This window comes from Trichomycterus rosablanca, chromosome 14, assembly GCF_030014385.1.
Source record: "Trichomycterus rosablanca isolate fTriRos1 chromosome 14, fTriRos1.hap1, whole genome shotgun sequence".
Lineage (NCBI taxonomy): Eukaryota > Metazoa > Chordata > Actinopteri > Siluriformes > Trichomycteridae > Trichomycterus > Trichomycterus rosablanca.
Window position 1 is genome coordinate 5,531,834 of NC_086001.1, and position 21,933 is coordinate 5,553,766.

Below are 21,933 nucleotides of genomic sequence, written 5' to 3' on the forward strand. Positions count from 1 at the left end.
CACACACTCTCACTCACATTCTCAAAGACAACTCAAATACGCACCAGCACAGGCACGTTCACTTTAACACTTAAACACTCCTGCACAAGTACACACACACACACAAGTGGTCAGGGTCTCTGTGGCTCTGGAAAAGTCTCTGGACAGGATGACCACTGATTGCAAAGTGAGAAGAAACATATACATTTGCACCCACACACATACACACTCAAATACATTTTGGTCCACATGTTACTCTGTGTGTGTGTGTGTGTGTGTGTGTTGCATCCTGTCCCCTGCCAAAAAATAGGTGACCTCACTTCCCTTTCCTGTCCAATCGGAAGGTAATTGGCACAGCCCTCTGCACTATCGCCATGGTCACTGAAATGTCCACACCTTCGTTTGTTCAAGGTCAAACAATAAAAAACAGCAAGATATTCCACACACACACACACACACACACACACAAGTGTGTTTGGTCCAGCACGTAAACAGACACCATGCACCAGTTTTTCGTAGTGGACATGTTCACTTGTTCCATAAAACGTGCCTGTTGATCATTTTGATCTGGGTTCCACTTAAATGCTGTAAGAGCCTCCATTCCTCGAGAAAAAACTTTCCACTGGTTCACTGAGGCCGGACGCTGATGTAAGGCCTGGCTAACAGCGAGTAGGATAAGTTCTGCACAGAACAAACCATTTCACCCAAGCACACGCATGTGTTCCAGCATCGTACCAATGTTTTAATGCCATCAGCAAAAATGTTTTTGGTTGAGCGTGTAGCCTCTGATGCACCGCTGCTTTCACATCATCATCACATGAAAATCTTCTTCCCCTTAAAGCTTCTTGGAGTGTCCAAAAAGGTTTCTCCTACTACACCCTCACTGCTTCCAAATATAACCAAGATATAAAAGTGCAGAAACTTTCTGAAGATCCCTTGTATGTTTCTGTCTGTTTATTTTATCTTGCCTTTATATTTTGGTCAATTTTATATTTGTATTTCTATTTTTATGGCTGCATGGTAGTTGAAACTGTTGTTGTGTTGTCTTGTGTAAGAGTTTCTTATATGGTGTCACTGAAACTTACTTAATTATTTATTTATTAGGATTTTAACGTCATGTTTTACACTTTTTGGTTTCATTCATGACAGGAACTATAGTTAAGATTCATCAGTTCAAAAGTTTAATGTCAAACACAGTCATGGACAATTTTGCATCTCTAATTAACCTGACTGCATGTTTTTGGGCTGTGGGAGGAAACCGGAGCTCCCGGAGGAAACCCACACAGGCACGGGGAGAACATGCAAACTCCACACAGAAAGGACCCGGACCACTCCAGCTGGGGATCGAACACAGGACCTTCTTGCTGTGAGGAGACAGTGCTACCCACTAAGTGGGAGAAACCATCAAAAACAGTCCTAGGCAATTAAACATCCTCCACCATATTTCACAGATGGCACAGTACATCACAACTACATTTAGATTTACAGCATTAAGCAGGATTTTTTCTCCCAAAGCAACTTGCAACTGTGACAGAAAACGATCCCACCAACAGTGTCAGCTTGATGGTGTCTGGGACTTGAACCAGCAACCTTTCAATTACAGGTCCAGTACCTTAATTGCTAAGCTACAGAAATTCCAAACCTCACAAGCACATGTTCACGTTTTACTTGGACTGTACCTGCTAAATTATATTTAATGCATTTGAAGTAAAGAGAGAATGAATTAGCCCTTTACCTACGATGTAAACAATGCTTCACAGATGCTGAAAGAGAATCCTGAACATGTTCCACGTGCCGGTTCCTCAGGGAAAAACGTTCAAAGAGCCGAATTCCACAGGAAACCCGAGAACACTCGATTCAACAAAAAAAAAAACTACTGTTAACAAATAAAAACGAATCCCACCTGCCCCTCGATCACTTATTCACAATCCACATAAAAGCTTATTACGATCATGGAAGGCTAAGAGCAGCAGATTTGAGCTAAATATGCTAGAGATTTGCACCCTCGCCTGCTCAAGCAACAAGAATCAACTAAAAATCATCTTCTTCATTTTTCTTCATCAACATTCAAGAAGCTAATGCTAATAGGGCTAACTGTGCAAACTATTAGCATATTGTTTTCTCAAAACAATAAATAAACAAGCATCTTTGCCAGGCTAACTATGCTAAAAATAGCACTCATCTTCCGTCTCTGTTGCTTCTCATCCCTCTCTCTCCGTCTCTTACTAGCAACCCATCTGGAAACTAATTCAAAACAGCGAGGAACATTTATTAAGCTAATTGTGCTAACAATATACACCAGTCCTGTTCCAGACCGGTGATTTGGGCAATTTTCTGAGTCTAATATGAGACATCACCTGTCTTTTCTTTGCAGTGCAAAAAAAGAAACCACTGCTCGTGCTTTTTGTTCCATGTGACCAACAAAACACTTTAACTGAGCTTTAACTTGCCAGGTTTAAAACAAAGCCTTCTTTCTTAGACTGGATTCTCCAAGCTTGAGTCCAGGTAAAGCTTGCTTGACTGTGGACAGTGTCATATAACGAAAAATACCAAAAATTAAGTCTGAGTTTGATCATCCAAACCAAATTTCCTTAAAGCGTAATATGTGTTTGTGTCCACATTGTGCAGTCAAACTAGCCTTATTTATACAGACACCAGTCATAGCCTTATTCACTAACAATGCAGGTCATGCCACAAAGCTAAACAAACCACTTTTTCAGTGCCTATTCCACCCTTGCCCTAGTGTTCTGGGACGGGTTCCAGATCCACATCACAAACTAAGGATGATGGATGGAGCAGTTTTTTTTGAAAGACGCTTTGCGAGCTTAAGTTTTAGAGTTCAAGTCTCAGCGACTCAAAGTTTTAAAGGCCAATGTCTAAGAGAGAAAAGGCTGGACAGGGTATCTCCTCTTGACACGGCGAGTCCTCCTGTCTGGTCAATGTGCCGGCCCATGCAGGTAAACTGAGATCCTTCATACATGGCTGGTTTAAGGAAGCAGTCAGATGGGCAGACACAGCGACTCTTCCTGCCCAGTGTGGGGTTGGTGGGGCTGAGGACCTTTTACTAGCAGAAACAAAGTAGATCTTCATACCCAGCTTTAGCTTAACTCTTCAGTCTAGCCCACAATTACCTGGCTCATGTCCATGATTCATCAAATAACAACCTTTAACATTTGCATTTTTTCAAACCAGGAGAAGCGACCCATGGTTCACGACTTATGGTTCATGATTTGTTCAGAGTAAATACCCAGCATGTCAGAGTGTGTTTGCCTGTTAGTGTACTGAGCTAAATAAAGAAATGAATAGATTAAATATATCAACATAAAGAAAGTTATTGTGATTTTCGCTGGTAAGAAACTGGGCTGAAGTTGAAATCTCAGCATAAGGGAGACTTTTTGCTGGATTCTAAAATTATCCAACCTCTTTTTTCCCCTCCCTTCTTTGGGCTTTTTCCTGTTAGAGGAAGTTCTCACAATCGCAGGCCAACATTGTGTCAGCGTGAGTGGAGAGCAGCTGTACACTTCCCACTAGGTTTAAATCTAGAGACTCTGTGAATGTGGTTCCTAACAAAATCTTTAGACAAGAACCAAAAGCATGACCAATAATGTGTTTTTCTAATTCACTCATTCTTTTAGGGTGCTCTAGTATGTTAGCAGTGTTAAAACAAGCTAAAAAACAGGGGTTTTTATCTCAGTGGTGTTATCAGCCATTCATGTTATGTCATGGGTGGTGGGGCATTTGGGAGGTGGACTTGTCAAACGGCTGAACCAGGATCCACTGATTAAACAAAATTGCCTGTACAAAAAAATACCTGGGTTAAACAGGACACCAATTCACTTACTGGTGTATGTTCAAAGTGGTTAATTATTTAGCTATTATTGTACAGCTTGACAACTGGCCACTACTAGATATTGCAATTACCATACAACCAAACATGTCAGCATGTCTACTGTCTATTAAATAACTAGATGACCAAACAACCACAGTTGTAAGATAAATGGTCTTGGTCTTCCAACACCTGTGGTTTTACAGCATATCAAATAAATCCATTACCGTCCAGTAACATCTGGATGGAGTAAGTATGTGTGAAACCCTAGAAATTATGATCCTTTCCATCTGGACTCACTCACATGCTCATTGCCTCATCCACACCACGGCCATATGGAGTCCTTAAAAATCAGTTCTGGACAGATTTACATTTTCACACATTATGAGTTTACCATCCATAACACCATTCAATCCAATATCCATTAGAATGTCATGTCCAAAACACAATGTTTATGACACAAAATTACCATGCCTAGATCAGAAAAATGATCCATCCATAACTCAAAAATGCCATGACCATAACATATAGTCCAAAGCACAGAATAAAAAATATCTAACACAAAATTGTCACATCTATACATCAACATCACAGCCATAACAATGTCTCAATCACATCAATAAGCCACATCCATTATCCAAAGTAGTCTGAAACACTGAATATCAAATTGTAATGTCACAAAATCCTGTGCAACAAATCAGAATCAGATTTATTGGCCAAGTCTGTGGATACACACAAGGAATTTGGTTCTGCCTGATGCACAATGCACAAGAACATTAAACACAAAAATATATAACTATAAGACTATATACAGAAATATATAGAAAATGTATGGACGTGTGCATGTATGTATGTACAGTATTCAGTGACCAATGTATGTACATATATAAGCAGAGGTACACTATATATGGTAACATAACAACTCAAAGTTTTATAGCACAAACATGCATCATGAATATACATAACACATCCCATCCATACCACAAATGTCATTTCAATTACACAGGCTATTCCCTCTGTACTGCATCAATAACAGTCCCATCCACAACACAAAATTATTACATAAGCAACTCAGGATTGGTGTCATGCAAAAAGCAGTACTGTACACCCATCCTACACAAAATAATCTGCAAAATTTATGAATACCATCATCATTTTATATACAGTCAAGTTTGGACACCCTTCATTGAACAAAGTTGCTGAACTTAACAGATTGTGGAAATAAATTATATTATATACGCCTAAACAGGTGGTATCACTTTCACCTCACAGCAAGAAGGTCCTGGGTTCGATCCCCATGTGGGGCGGTCTGGGTCCTTTCTGTGTAGAGTTTGCATGTTCTCCCTGTGTCTGCGTGGGTTTCCTACCGGGTGCTCCGGTTTACTCCGACAGTCCAAAGACGCGCAAGTGGAGATACAAAATTATCCATGACTGTGCTTGACATTAAACTTGTGAACTGATGAATCTTGTGTAATAAGTAACTACCTGTCCTGTCATGAATGTAACCAAAGTGTAAAACATGATGTTAAAATCCTAATAAATAAATAATAAATATGTGGAAACCGGAGCGCACCGAGTCAAGGGCGCATCCATCAGATCAAATAAATAAACTTAACAAATAAAAAACTTACAGAATAAAAAGAAAAAAGAAAGAAACTTAAAAAGTAGAGAAGAAATAATAGTGCACTCTCAATTTAAAATACCTAATCAAACTAATCCTAATCAAACTATCCAACATGTTCTTACTATGAGCTCAAACACACCAAAGACGCTCAAGAAATCAGACTAGAATTAAACTTAAATAAATAAACAATAAATAATTGAATAAATAAATAACTCACGAGTGAGGATCATCCTGCTCCTTCAGGTCTAACACTTAGATCTCACACATAAGTCCAACATCCTGCAGAAGCCCGGCTGAGTCTCTCCAAAACCCAGATTCACTCATGTAATAAAACCGTTTTACTTTCTCCGAAGATCCCAATTCCGACCCGGTTTAAACGAGACATCCATCAGTACCAAAATCCACCAAGAACCCAAACCGAGCACCTCCAGTTCCTCTGAACAGCCGCAAACTTCCCAGACTCAGTGCAGAACTCCTCACGGTTCCTCCACCGACCAGATTATCCTGAATGAACCGTGGTGCGCCTCTGCCCACCTCCTTCTCCAGAAAACACGCCCACGCTGAATCTGATTGGTTAAAACTTACCCTCCCTAACGCAGACCCTGCTGTGATTGGATAAAAATCTGAGACACCTGAAACGTGCAGATCGGTACGTGTATTTGTTCAGAATGCTCTCTCACTCACTTTCTAAGCGGCTTGTTTCTAATCAGGGTCGCAGGGGTGCTGGAGCCTATTCCAGCTCTCAATGAACGCAAGGCAAACAGAAACACAGAGTCACATATTCACACCTTAACAGACACACAGGGAGAACATGCAAACTCCACATGGGAATCGAACCATGGACCGTCTTGCTGTGAGACGACAGTGCTACCCACCAAGCAGCCCCTTATTCAGAATAATCAAGCAGTTTCTATTCACATAAAAAATCAGTCTAATTCATTCCAAACACGAGCTTTAATTACTTAAAATAGATGTATTTATGAGTCATGATGGGTCAGGCTTACACGGTATCACTGGACACAATGCAGTAACACAGCCCAGGTAGGGCTATCACTTGGCCATCCACAGACATAGCCAATCAAGTCGGTATGTAGACGCCCGACCGGCCAATAGCACCGGTGGGGATTTGAACCCTGGATCCCAGAAGAAGTGGGCTAGTTTAAAGAAATTACCTGCATGAATAAATACACTCAACAAATGCTCACGTGATCAACTATTATTTTCCTACATTTTGTGTCTCAAAAAATATGTATTTATTAGGTTTCACACAAATCAGTAAATACATAAGTTATCAATTCCAGCAGTGGTAGTTATTATTCTTTATTTTTAATTGTGTTTAAATAATAAATTGTGCAAATACAAAAAATTTTAAACACCTCACTGTCACTGCTGGACTGAGAATAGTCCACCAACCAAAAATATCCAGTTAACAGCGCCCCGTGGGCAGCATCCTGTGACCACTGATGAAGGTCTAAAACATGACCAACTCAAACAGCAGCAACAGATGAGCGATCGTCTCTGACTTTACATCTACAAAGTGGACCAACTAGGTAGGAGTGTCTAATAGAGTGGACAACGAGTGGACACGGTATTTAAAAACTCCAGCAGCATTGCTGTGTCTGATTCACTCATACCAGAACAACACACACTAACACACCACCAACATGTCAGTGTCACTGCAGTGCTGAGAATGATCCACCACCCAAATAATACCTGCTCTGTGGTGGTCCTGTGGGGGTCCTGACCATTGAAGAACAGGGTGAAAGGAGGCTAACAAAGCATGCAGAGAAACAGATGGACTACAGTCAGTAATTGTAGAACTAAAAAGTGCTTCTATATGGTAAGTGGAGCTGATAAAATGCACAGTGAGTGTTGAAACAAGGAGGTGATTTTAATGGTATGCCTGATCGGTGTATATATGCTTCCATAGTTACGGGTTGCCACAGCAAATTTGGCCCTTCCTAAAAGAACCCTCCTATTTTAACCGGGCTTGGGATCGGCACTGAGAGCACACTGACAAATGCACCCCCCACACCCCCACACACACACACACACCCAGGAATTCTTTAAGAATAGAATTTCAGAATAGAATAGAACTTAGATTATTGTTTTCTGTGTAATGGAAGTCATTTAGCAGTCAGTGCTACATGTAATGAACATGTCAATTCTTTTCTTGATAATTTACCCTCTCTGTGAGAGGTTTTTTGCTGTTTACACTGTGTGTGAATATTTAGTGAATATTTAGTGTGCTAGTTGCTGCCAGTAGTTATTGATTCAAGACTTTTTGCACTATGTTATAATGTAGCAACAATTGAACATGAAGCTTCAGATTTAGCTCACCGTCCCTCCTGTGTGTCCTCTATCTAATCTCAATCTGAATCCTAATCCGATACCATCCATTTCTTCGGGCTTTGCTTTTTACTGCCTAGCCCACAGGCCGTGTGTGTGTATGTGTGTGTGCATTACACAAAAGTGTTTGATGTGTGTTATTGTGCATTGTGTGTGTACGTCTGTAGCGTTACACAGGTGTGCATGATATGTGGTGGCTTGTGTGTGTGTAGTGATGTGTTACACAGGTGTGCTTAATGCATGGTACTCTGCGTTGTGTGTGTGTGTGTGTGTGTGTGTGTGTGTGTGTGTGTAAGTCAGTGAGGACACACTGGTGTGTTGTGTTGACTTTGATATTTTCAGCCTCATAACAGGAAATGGCCACAAATAGACAAAGACACACAACTGACCCCCTCCAAACACACACACACACACACACACACAGGAAATAAGAGGGGGTAAGAATGTGACACATGGCTGACTTCAATTGTGCACCATCCCAACACACACACACACACACACAAACACATCAAATTTAGGGGTTTCTTTCCTGTGTGGCAGCCTCTAAGCCAATGTCCTGCTGGAGAGTGGACAGTGACACCCATGCTCATATTAATACGCATGGGTTTGGAATGAGATGTCCAACAAGCTTATGGTCAGGTGTCCACGTACATTTGGCCATAGAGTAAGGAGGAACATAGGTACATTGTTATTTAATAGATAAATGGATAAAAAATATGGGACAGGCCTCCACACAACTCTGCACATCAGATGCTAGTTATACAGTGGGTGTTTGTGTGTGTATATGTGTGAACAGATTTATGTTTGGCGTGTGTGTTAAAAACACGTTGGTGTTATAAATAAAATAAATAACATGCCTTCAGCGTAGTGGCAACAGGAAGGAAGGCAGCTTCGTTCCTGTTCCAGCATGTGCCACTGTGCACAAAGTGAGGACCATAAAGACATGGTATGACAAGTCTGGTGTGGATGAACTCTAGTGGTCTGACTTCACCATCAACATGAACACCTAAGGAATTGGAATGCCGATTGCTAGGCGGGACATCTGGCCCAACATCAACGACTAACCTCACAATGATTTTAGGGGGCATTCCAAAGAGTAAAGTCTGTTAAGGCTGCAAAGACACTATATAACACTATATTGATGTCCATGCTTTTGCATGACATGTAAACTCATTCTCAGGTGTTCACATACTTATGCTTAAGGCCAACCTAAAATTGAGCCTTTTTCCATGAAATATGCAAAATTATATGCATATGTGAAATTCAAAATTTAAGGTTTGTGTTTAACGATTTAATGTTTGTCATTCGTGTAGCATTCAAGTGCATGTTTACTGGTTAATTTGCACTATGAGGCATCCTAGCAATCCTACAGCAATTCAGTTAGCAATCACTTAGTCAAGATGTCCAAGTGTGGCCGCTCAGCGAGCAACGATTGGCTGTTGTTCATACAGGGTGGGAGCCGGACAGAGAATTCCTCATAACTGATGATTGCACAGAGTCGGGGGATAGTGTGTGATCAGGGTGTGTCTCTCCGTACACAAAGCTGATCCGCATATGAACTCGCCTTGTGCAGGTGAAAAGATGCAGTCGGTACTGCACACGTGTCGGAGGGGGCGTGTGTTAGTCACGGCTCTTCTCAATCAGGAGTGGGGATCAGCATCAGTAGAGAGGAAGCGTAATGCAGTCGGGTAAATGGACACAACTTGATTGGGAGGAAAAATTAGGGAAAAAATTGATGAATATTTTCATATTTGAAATGGAGCCCTTCGCATCGCATTCGCAGCTGTGCTGTGTATTGTAGCTTCCACTTATTCTATCATTTAATTTATGAGTGGAATTTAATGACTGCCATAAAATGTGGCTCTTGTCTTTAAAAATCTGTAAAATCTGTGATCTTTGCAGTAATTTTGAATTCTAACTTGGCACTCGGGTGGCAGAGCAGTCTACTACGCTTGCCCACCAAATGCTGAGATATATCATTTTATCCAAAGCGACTTACAGTACTGTGACTGTGTACTGTCTAAGCAATTGAGGGTTAAGGGCATTACTCGACGGCCCAATGGTGCCAACCTGGCAGTCATGTGTCTTGAACCAGCAATCTTTCAATTACTAGTGCAGGACCTCAGCCGCTCGGCTACAACTGCCCTATCAGATGGCTGACCGTCTACACAGACCTGATTGGCTATGTCTGTGGGAGTGGGATAGTTGAAGATCTACAATGTTTTACAGTTTATTTGTTTATAACCTAAATTAGTTTTATATACCCTGAATTATTTTATATACCCTGAATGAGAGTTACTCAAGCGTGAGAGAGTGGTTGATCTGTGAAAACATTAGCACTGTCTAATTTTACAGGCAGCTCCTGGCACGTGGTAGGTGTCAAAACAAGACCTTCTAGAATAATCCCTCATCACAAACACTCACTTTTTCACACAATGAGCTTCTCTGGCTTGTCTGGAAAAAACAAAAATTTAAAACAAGATTAGCTTAGCCCGGGGTAATCTTCCAAGAAACAGGACTCTCCGGCAGCGGTCATCTTGGAGCCATACTTAGTTTTTTTTTTCAGCTTTCTTTTTATCTTTCACTTTTGATGTTGATGTCATGTCAGTTTGATGCATGGCACGCACTCGCTAGAGAAGAGGCCAAACTCTTTGAAGCTATCGCTAAAAAAACTAGGACAAACTGATGCAAGGTCAACGGTGATGACCCACTTCCCATAAGGTTCTCATAAGGAATTCAGAGGAGCTTGTGGTATCTAGATCAGTAAGAAATATAGAAGCTGTAAGAAGCATTGGACTTTGGGTAAATGTTAGTAGCATTTACTGTTATTACATTTACATTTGTGGTATTTAGCAGATACTTTTATCCAAAGCAACTAACAATTGTGACAGTAGACAGTCAGCAGTTGAGGGTCAAGGACCTTTCTCAAGGGCCCAACAGTGGCGACCTTCTGATTACTAGTCCTGTACCTTAACCACTAGGCTACAACTGCCTATTATTATCATTAATATTGTATTTCTGACTTGAAATGAACAATGTATTTGCACAACTCTTAATTATTGAGTTCAAGTGGATTAAATACATTATAAAATATTTATTTATTTATTTATTAGGATTTTAACATCATGTTTTACACACTTTGGTTACATTCATGACAGAACACGTAGTTACTGGTTACACAAGATTCATCAGTTCACAAGTCAAACACAGTCATGGACAATTTTGTATCTCCAATTCATCTCACTTCCGTGTTTTTGGACTGCTCCCGGAGGAAACCCAGGACCCAGGACCCAGACCGCTCCACCTGGGGATCAAAACACAGGACCTTCTTGCTGTGAGGCGACAGTGCTACCCCACATAGTCCATTAAAATATGTGTATGTCTACCAAACACATCTGGGATAAACTGAAACATTGATTGTGCCCAGACCTTCACAAAGGTTTGTTTAAATGGCCCCAGATTCCCACAGACAAATTCAAAAATCTTGCAGAAATCCATTACAGAAGAGTGATTGCTGTTATAGCTGCAGTTATAGAGGTGGGGTGTTAATATCTATGGTTTTGCACAGGTGTCCTTATACTTTTGGCCATTTTGTTTATCATAAAGAACAGAATATGATATAATAACGCCAACTTTCAGCCACTGTAAAATTTGGTGATGGAGCAGCATGAACCACAGTGGAGAACCATTACTGCCTAAATCTCCCAGTTTCAGCCTGATGTGAGTGGAATGTTTCTGGTGTAACCTGTAGGAATTCTTACTGGTGTGGTATTTTCAAATATTGAATTAAAGTGATAAACAGAGATTAGAAAACATTCTTTTAAAACTAAGCAGATACACACACACACACACACACACACACACACACACACACACACACACACACACACACACACACACATACTTACATACCATCTGGGCAACAGGGCCTCTGGGGCATCAGATCATAGCTCATATCTCATATTTTTTTAATAAGTCACGCATGACGGCAAGAGATTACAGAACAAAAAAAGAGAGACGTGAATTAATGAGAGAGCAGCGAAGGAGTAAAAGAGCAGTGAACAAGTGAGAGAGCACTGAATAGGGGAGAGAGCATTGAAGGAGTGAGAAAGCACTGACCAAGTAAGAAAGTAGTGAGAGAGAAAGCAAGCAAGAGAGCTGTAAAGGAGTGAGAGGACTGAACAAGTGAGAAAGTAGTGAGAGAGAAAGGGAGTGAGAGAGCACTGAACAAGTGAGAGTGCACTGAAGGAGTTAGCGAGCAAAGAAGTATGAAAGAAATGAAGAAGTACAAAAGCAATAAACAAGTGAGAGAGCAGTGAAAGAGTGAGAGAACACTAAACGAGTGAGAGAGCAATGAACAAGTGATAAAGCAGTGCAGTGAGAGAGCAATAAAAAATTAGAGAGTGTTGAACCAGTGAGAGAGCAATGAATGATTGAGATAGCACTGAACAAGCAGTAAAGAAGTCTGAAAGAAGTGAAGGAGTACAAGAGCAGTAAACATGTGAGAGAGCAGTGAAGGAGTGAGAGGGCAAAAAAAGAGTGAGAGAGCAGTGAAGGAGTGAGAGAGCAGTGAAGGAGTAAAAGAGACTACTGAATGAGTGAGAGAGAGCAGTATTTATAAAATATATATAAAATATATTATTGTTATTATTCTTTTTCTCTGTAACTGAGCTCTGGCAATACGAATGTCCTTATTTTGTCATGCCAATAAAGCTTCTTTTGAGTTTCAGTTTGAGCGGTGAAAGAGTGAGAGAGAGTACAGAACGAGTGAGAGAGAGCAGTGAAAAAGTGAGAGAGTACTGAACGAGGGAGAGAGAGCAGTGAAAGAGTGAGAGAGTACTGAACGAGTGAGAGAGAGCAGTGAAAGAGTGAGAGAGTACTGAACGAGTGAGAGAGGGCACTGAACTAGTAAGAGAGCACTGACAGAGTGAGAGAGCATTGACCAAGTGAGAGAGCAGTGAAGGAGTGAGAAAGCACTGAGCGAGCGAGCGAGCAGTGAAGGAGTGAGAGAACAGTAAATGAGTGAGAGAGCAGTGAAAGAGTGAGAGAACAGTAAACGAGTGAGAGAGCAATAAACAATGAGAGCGCATTGAACAATTAAGAGAACACTGAACCAGAGAGAGCAGTGAAGGAGTATGAAAGAAGTGAAGGAGTACAAAAGCAGTAAACAAGTGAGAGAGCAGTGAATGAGTGAGAGCGCACTGAACAACTGAGAAAGAAGTAAAAAAGTATGAAAGAAGTGAAGGAGCACAAGACCAGTAAACATGTGAGAGAGCACTGGACAAGTGAGAGAGCACTGAACAAGTGAGAGAGCAATGAAAGAGCTTTCGTCTCTCATCTTTAATTAAGTTAAACAGAGACAGCTCTTGCACAGCTACCCCCCCCCCACACACACACACACTAGCTGTGCTATCAACCTGACTGAGGGTCCAACAGACACAAGTGATTGTTGCTGAAGTAAAGAAGAACTGGGTTTCATTGCTGTTGTGTAAAGGCAGCTGTACAGTTGTGTGACTCTCCATAAGCGATACGATTCCCTGTGACGATTCACTACTGGCATTTGAAAAGAGACGGCCGGTGGTCTGCGGCTCCTCTCGGTCAGCTTGATGGCACAAGTCGGCAGGAAGGAAATCACAGTGGGAAATTAAAAACTGGTGAAAAGAGCCCCATAAAAATGAAAAAAGAAAACATATAGAGACAGGTAGACAGTTAGGAATGAAGAAGACAAAGGTGGAGACAGACACAACCAAGAATAACCTCAAAATAAATAAAGTAATAAAATAAAGAGAGAGAGAGAGAGAAATAAGAGGATGTCTCTTTGTGGTTATTTCAGATGACTAGACAGCATTGTTTAGCATCATTACGAAAAATCTCCGGATTATTTCAGCCATTCCGGCGTGATCCCTGATTCCAAAAGGAATCTGATTACTACATAGCTAGCATGCTTTCTGACAGCTCGGAACAAACAAGAATTAATAAAATATTTAGCGGTGAGTTAGCAGCATTCTTGGCCTGTCAGTAATCACAGTCTTACAGCAACTCGGCCCTACATCTGTTTTCTTTTCTCCACAAGAGAAACATGGCTAGCTATGTAGCGCTAATGACTCACATGGGTAGTCATGGAGCGCTAATGGATCATAAAATGGGCACAGGTCTGAACTTCCTATGTACAAAAGTGTTTACTCTGTTCTTTTTACAGCTGTTTACAGTTTGGAAGATAAGAAATCGCGGCGCTAGTGTAGCTAAGATAATGAGTTTAATGTCTCACAGGATTGTTGTGTTTTTGATCGGAACAGATACAGAGATTAAAATACTTCTAAACTTAAAAAAAACTCTTTAAATGTCTGAGATGCCTGGGACAATTAATTATAAATACACATTTTTAGGATTTTGGGCTTAGTTTGTCAGCACAATGCAGAAACAATCCAGGAGACATTCAACTTCAGGGTGACATCACAACATTTACATTTAAATTTTTGGCATTTATCAGATGCTTTTATCCAAAGTGACTTACAGTACTGTAACAGTATATTGTCTAAAATATTACATATATACACCGATCAGGCATAACATTATGACCACCTTCCTAATATTGTGTTGGTCCCCCTTTTGCTGCCTCATAAGCAACAAACTACGATGCACTGTGTATTCTGACACCTTTCTATCAGAACCAGCATTAACTTCTTCAGCAGTTTGAGCTACAGTAGCTCGTCTGTTGGATCGGACCACACGGGCCTGCCTTCGCTCCCCACGTGCATCAATGAGCCTTGGCCGCCCATGACCCTGTCGCCGGTTTACCACTGTTCCTTCCTTGGATCACTTTTGATAGATACTGACCACTGCAGACCGGGAACACCCCACAAGAGCTGCAGTTTTGGAGATGCTCTGACCCAGTCGTCTAGCCATCATGATTTGGCCCTCGTCAAACTCGCTCAGATCCTCACGCTTGCCCATTTTTCCTGCTTCTAACATCAACTTTGAGGATATACAGTGTATCACAAAAGTGAGTACACCCCTCACATTTCTGCAAATATTTCATTATATCTTTTTATGGGACAAAACTATAGACATGAAACTTGGATATAACTTAGAGTAGTCAGTGTACAGCTTGTATAGCAGTGTAGATTTACTGTCTTCTGAAAATAACTCAACACACAGCCATTAATGTCTAAATAGCTGGCAACATAAGTGAGTACACCCCACAGTGAACATGTCCAAATTGTGCCCAAATGTGTCGTTGTCCCTCCCTGGTGTCATGTGTCAAGGTCCCAGGTGTAAATGGGGAGAAGGGCTGTTAAATTTGGTGTTTTGGGTACAATTCTCTCATACTGGCCACTGGATATTCAACATGGCACCTCATGGCAAAGAACTCTCTGAGGATGTGAGAAATAGAATTGTTGCTCTCCACAAAGATGGCCTGGGCTATAAGAAGATTGCTAACACCCTGAAACTGAGCTACAGCATGGTGGCCAAGGTCATACAGCGGTTTTCCAGGACAGGTTCCACTCGGAACAGGCTTCGCCAGGGTCGACCAAAGAGGTTGAGTCCACGTGTTCGGCGTCATATCCAGAGGTTGGCTTTAAAAAATAGACACATGAGTGCTGCCAGCATTGCTGCAGAGGTTGAAGACGTGGGAGGTCAGCCTGTCAGTGCTCAGACCATACGCCGCACAATGCATCAACTCGGTCTGCATGGTCGTCATCCCAGAAGGAAGCTGACGCACAAGAAAACCCGCAAACAGTTTGCTGAAGACAAGCAGTCCAAGAACATGGATTACTGGAATGCCCTGTGGTCTGACGAGACCAAGATGACTTGTTTGGCTCAGATGGTGTCCAGCATGTGTGGCGGCGCCCTGGTGAGAAGTACCAAGACAACTGTATCTTGCCTACAGTCAAGCATGGTGGTGGTAGCATCATGGTCTTGGGCTGCATGAGTGTTGCTGGCACTGGGGAGCTGCAGTTCATTGAGGGAAACATGAATTCCAACATGTACTGTGACATTCTGAAACAGAGCATGATCCCCTCCCTTCGAAAACTGTTCTCATGGCAGTTTTCCAACAGGATAACGACCCCAAACACAACCTCCAAGATGACAACTGCCTTGCTGAGGAAGCTGAAGGTAAAGGTGATGGACTAAACCCAATTGAGCACCTGTGGCGTATCCTCAAGTGGAAGGTGGAGGAGTTCAAGGTGTCTAACATCCACCAGCTCCGTGATGTCATCATGGAGGAGTGGAAGAGGATTCCAGTAGCAACCTGTGCAGCTCTGGTGAATTCCATGCCCAGGAGGGTTAAGGTAGTGCTGGATAATAATGGTGGTCACACAAAATATTGACACTTTGGGCACAATTTGGACATGTTCACTGTGGGGTGTACTCACTTATGTTGCCAGCCATTTAGACATTAATGGCTGTGTGTTGAGTTATTTTCAGAAGACAGTAAATCTACACTGCTATACAAGTTGTACACTGACTACTCTAAGTTATATCCAAGTTTCATGTCTATAGTGTTGTCCCATGAAAAGATATAATAAAATATTTGCAGAAATGTGAGGGGTGTACTCACTTTTGTGATACACTGTATATATATCTTATATATATACAGTATATATATATATATATATATATATATATATATATATATATATATATATATACAGTATATACACACATCAACCAGGCATAAAATTATGACCACTGACAGGTGATTTTATCCAAGCGCGAGGATTTGAATGAGTTTGACAAGGACAAAATTGTGATGGCTAGACGTCTGGGTCAGAGCATCTCCAAAACTGCAGCTCTTGTGGGGTGTTCCTGGTCTGCAGTGGTCAGTATCAGTGGTAAACCGGTGACAGGGTCATGGGCGGCCAAGGCTCATTGATACATGTGGGGAACAAAAAACTAAGTACTAAAGTGCTAAGGACTATTAGCCCTACTTAGAAAACAATACAAATTTAGCCAATGAATTTTAGTACATTTCACTTATTGCTTTTACAAGCTTTTGTTTAATATTAGCAAGGCACTTGGACAGTTAGAGAACTGAATAGTGTTATTGCAGCAAATTACAAATATACAAATGCTAGTCAGGGAATTAACCAGAATAAAAACACAAATGCAGATTAATTACCAGCAGAAACCAGCGTAACCAGCATAAAAACACACATCTTTTATCATAGCTTTATTCTAATATGCACTTTTTATAAGCTAATTTATATTTTCTTTTAGTTTGTCATGTTCTTAATTAAGGGCAGTTGTAGCCTAGTGGTTAAGCTATTGGTCTAGTAATCAGAAGGTTGCAGGTTCAAGCCTCACCACTGCTAGGTTTCCACTGTTGGGCCCTTGAGCAAGGCCCTTAACCCTCAATTGCTTCAGCTGCATACTGTCACAGTACTGTAAGTCGCTTTGGATAAAAGCATCTGCTAAATGCTGAAAATGTAAAGGTTTATTCTTTATGTAAAGCACACATCTGGTCTTAATTTAATGTTATTTTAATTGTAACTATATTTGCAAGAAGTCTTTCTGAAGTTTTAGATCTCAGGAACGTTTAATGCTTTTATTTTTTCTTTATGTAAAGCCCTTTGAATTGCCACGGTGTATGAAAGGTGCTACACAAATAACCTTGCCTTGCCTAATATGGCTCGTCACCAGCTAGCATTTGTTGTGTTCTCAGAATAAAACCAGCATTACCCAGCTTAAGATAAATAAGTGTTAAATCCTAAACACATGTGGAAGCATCTTTTTTTAAAGTGGGCATTGCCATAGCAAAGCTTTAGCTAAAAATGGTCCAATAATGTGGTTTATTTAGAAGCTTAACAATGATTTAGCATTTTAGCTCTGACCCGAATTTCGTTCTGGTTTTGTAGGTTTAATTAACGCAATTTAATATCCAGAAAGTAACTTTATAGACCAAATCAGGTGCTACATGTGCACAATGTTTTATACATGGGATGTTTGTTGCTATGCCTGTCTGTGTTTCTGTTTTCAAGCAATGATAATGGACGAGGTAAACATTTAAATTTTCTGCACTTAGCAGACACCATTATCCAAAGCGGCTTAAGGGCTATTAAGGGTTAAGGGCCTTGCTCAAGGGCCCAACAGCAGCAACCTGGCAGTGGTGGGGCTGGAACCACCAACCTACTGATTACTAAACCAGTACTTTAACCACTATACTATGTCCTGCCCAAACAATTTAATTAAACAAATTCTGTGTAATAGTTTAGATAATGTATTAAATCTGAACCAGTACACTATTATACTAACAAACTGTGTATCAGTCTAATGCCCCACCCCTTTAGTGGATGAAAACAGCACAGCAGTTGCTACTAGTGACACAAAATTGCGTTGAATATTTCCAGTAAGACCAATTTAGCACACATATTCTCTACAAAGCCACACCGTTGTCACACATGCAGAATGTGGCTTGGCATTAACTTGCTGGAACAAGCAGAGCCGTCCTGTAAAACGATATCAGCATATGTTGATAAATATCAGCATATGTTGAAGTGCATATGTACCCCTCAATGGCATGGAAAACATGCACATCTGTTAGGCCACCAGGACAAACCTCGTACCATGACAGATGCTAGCTCTCGAATTCTTGGTTGGTCAGAATTGAGATGGTCTGTTTCCTCTTTGTCCTGGAGAACACTGTGTCCATTACTTGTGGATTTGTCAGACCAAAGCATGTGATCTTGCCCAGTTGGCAACGCTTCTGGATGTTGATGTATGGAGTCTAATTTGTGTGATATTACCTTAACTTACTGTGTTTACTGATAAGGGTTTGATCTAAGTATTTCCAAACTTGTATGATTTTTTATTTATTAAAGAAGTATGTTGTTTTTTATTCAGTACTGTTTGAGGGTTCATGGGTCATAGGCATTTATTTTATTTTTTATGTTTTTTTGAGGTATTTCCTCAGATTCTCTTAAACTTTTAAATAATGTTCCAAGCTTCCTGGACTTTAGTGGCAAATCTTGACCCGCTAATAATAATATAATATAATTATAAATAATGAAACCTTTTGTTAGTGCTACTTTTATACACAATAATGACAACATTGCCTGTTATCTACACTGATCAGCCATAACATTAATAATACATTTTATTTATATAGCGCTAATTTATTAAAACCACCTCCTTGTTTCTACACTCACTGTCCATTTTATCAGCTCCACTTACCATATAGAAGCACTTTGTAGTTCTACAATTACTGACTGTAGTCCATCTGTTTCTCTACATACTGTTTTAGCCTGTTTTCACCCTGTTCTTTAATGATCAGGACCACCACAGAGCAGATAATATTTAGGTGGTGGATGATTCTCAGCACTGCAGTGACATTGACATGGTGGTGGTGTGTTAGTGTGTTGTGCTGGTATGAGATCAGACACAGCAGCGCTGCTGGAGTTTTTAAATACTGTGTCCACTCACTGTCCACTCTATTAGACACTCCTACCTATTTGGTCCACCTTGTAGATGTAAAGTCAGAGACGATCGCTCATCTATTGCTACTGTTTGAGTTGGTCATCTTCTAGACCTTCATCAGTGGTCACAGGATGCTGCCCATGGGGCGCTGTTGGCTGGATATTTTTGGTTGGTGGACTATTCTCAGTCCAGCAGTGACAGTGAGGTGTTTAAAAATTCCAGCAGCGCTGCTGTGTCTGATCCACTCATACCAGCACAACACACACTAACACACCACCACCAAGTCAGTGTCACTGCAGTGCTGAGAATGATCCACCACCTAAATAATACCTGGTCTGTGGTGGTCCTGTGAGAGTCCTGACCATTGAAGAACAGCATGAAAGGGGGCTAACAAAGCATGCAGAAAAAACAGATGGACTACAAACTTTCCAGTTCTACATTGCCCTGTCCCAACTTTTTTGGAACTTAATGACAACAAATTATGAATTATTATTGTTCAGTTACAAAAATCAAGTTGATAAGGTAAACATGAAATATATTTTAATATTATTTGTGCTGCTTTTGATTCAGTTCCAGTATACATTTAGAAATGTCTGCATTTTGTGAGTTTTTTAAATTGGGTTTGTTTATTACCTGATATGTAAATCATAGGGCAGTTGTTACCTAGTGTTTAAGGTTCTAGACTAGTAATTAGAAGGTCACTGGTTCAAGCCCCACCACTGCCAGGTTGCTGCTGTTGGGCCTTGCTTAACCCTCAATTGCTAAGACTGTATACTGTCACACCAGTGTAATTTCAAATTAGAGTAATTATACAGCTATATTTTAGATACAAACTGTGCAAAGTAAAGAGATAAGAAGCACAGAAAAAAAATCCTGGCTAACAATTTTCCTACTAACACCATGATGAAGTGCTAGAGCTATGTGAGGAACTTGGCATGGCTGAGGTGGCAAGCGGTTGAGTGTCAGACGTGTGCTAAAGCTTTAGTGCTGTTCATTAATCATGAGTGAGCTTCTGTAGCTGCAGGTCACACACACACACAGTACACTTGAAAGTCTTGTGCTTTAAATTCTTACAGTCCTCTGGTTATAAGGTGCAAGTGAGCACTGATGACAGGAAAAAGTGGCATTTTGTTAGCAGCACATGGTCTAAATGAGTGCTAATGTGCTAACATATGCTAATGCTGATAACATGAAATCACTGGATTAGAAAAGGGTTCAAACAATACATTATATAAGCAGACAGATTTCTAAAGGCAGATGCTGGCTGGTATGTTACAAGATTTGTTATTTGAGATCATTAATGATATGACACAAAAGAAACTTGAGGAAACATTTATTTATTTATGAACTTAGCTTCATACACAGGTGCAAAGCCATACAGAACTAGGAAAGAGCCTTCCTCAAAGTGTTTTATACCCATGTTAGCAATGAGTCTGGCTTAAACACCAGAAATCAATAATTAGGAGGGGTGTCCACATACTTTGGCCATATACACTGATCAGCCATAACATTAAAACCACTTTCTTGTTTCTACACTCACTGTCCATTTTATCAGCTCCACTTACCATATAGAAGCACTTTGTAGTTCTACAATTACTGACTGTTGTCCATCTGTTTCTCTGCATGCTTTGTTAGCCCCCTTTCACCCTGTTCTTCAATGGTCAGGACTCTCCCAGGACCACTACAGAGCAGGTATTATTTAGGTGGTGGATCATTCTCAGCACTGCAGTGACACTGACATGGTAGTGGTGTGTTAGTGTGTGTTGTGCAGGTATGAGTGGATCAGACACAGCAGTGTCTAATAGAGTGGACAGTGAGTGGACACGGTATTTAAAAACTCCAGCAGCGCTGATGTGTCTGATCCACTCATACCAGCACAACACACACTAACACACAACCACCATGTCAGTGTCACTGCAGTGCTGAGAATGATCCACCACTTAAATAGTACCTGCTCTGTGGTGATCCTGGGGGTCCTGGCCATTGAAGAACAGGGTGAAAGCAGCAAAGTATGTAGAGAAACAGATGGACTACAACAAGGGGGTGGTTTTAATGTTATGGCTGATCGGTGTATGTCATTAATTACATTTCCATGTGGGTTTATACACAGGAGCACAGCCATGCAGAACTAGGAAAGAGCCTTCCCCAAAATGTTGCCACAATGTTAAAAGCATAAAAAACTACTTAAAAAAGCCCCCAACCCTAGATTTTATACACATGTTAGCAATGAGTGTGGCTTAAACACCAGAAGTCAGTGATTACGAGGGGTGTCCACATACTTTGGCCATATAGCATAGCTTATGGGTATAGCTTAAATTTAAAATGACAGAGACTGTAAGAGTAAGTTGACCATTGGTTAGTTAATCTTTCACCACAACACATGATTTGGTTGGTCCACAAGGTGTCAGGAACTTTATGACTAAACAGTGTACCTCTGTGCTACATGTTTCCAGGAACACCGGACATGTGGAGAACAGAACATGAGAACAGAACATCACATTCGGACTCAAACTTAGTCACTTTATTGGTTCTTGACCTTAAGCAATAATACAAATACTCTGTTTTTCAGGTACAGGCTGGTCCAACACGCTCGTTTTAGCTGGTTGCCAGGCTCTGCTGGTCAGGCTGGTTTTAGCTGGACAGTCCGATCTTGTTTGACGGTTTTATAGCTGGTCAGACTGATTCCTGCTGATCTGTCCAGATAAACAACTAGTCACACCAGCTTAACACCAGTGCT

General features: G+C 40.8%; 1 protein-coding gene across 3 annotated transcripts in view; it reads right to left on the bottom strand.

The window, feature by feature from the left end:
• dlc1 (DLC1 Rho GTPase activating protein) overlaps nucleotides 1-21,933 on the bottom strand; it is a 116,004-nt gene that overhangs the window by 24,103 nt on the left and 69,968 nt on the right. The window contains exon 1 of one of the 3 annotated variants that reach the window (XM_063008990.1): nucleotides 5,647-5,914. The exons of the other annotated variants lie outside the window; for them this stretch is intronic. Within the exon in view, the coding sequence (XP_062865060.1) occupies nucleotides 5,647-5,659 (13 nt within the window). The 5' untranslated portion in view covers nucleotides 5,660-5,914. Of the gene's footprint in view, nucleotides 1-5,646; nucleotides 5,915-21,933 lie in introns of those variants that run through there. 3 annotated transcript variants of the gene reach the window in all.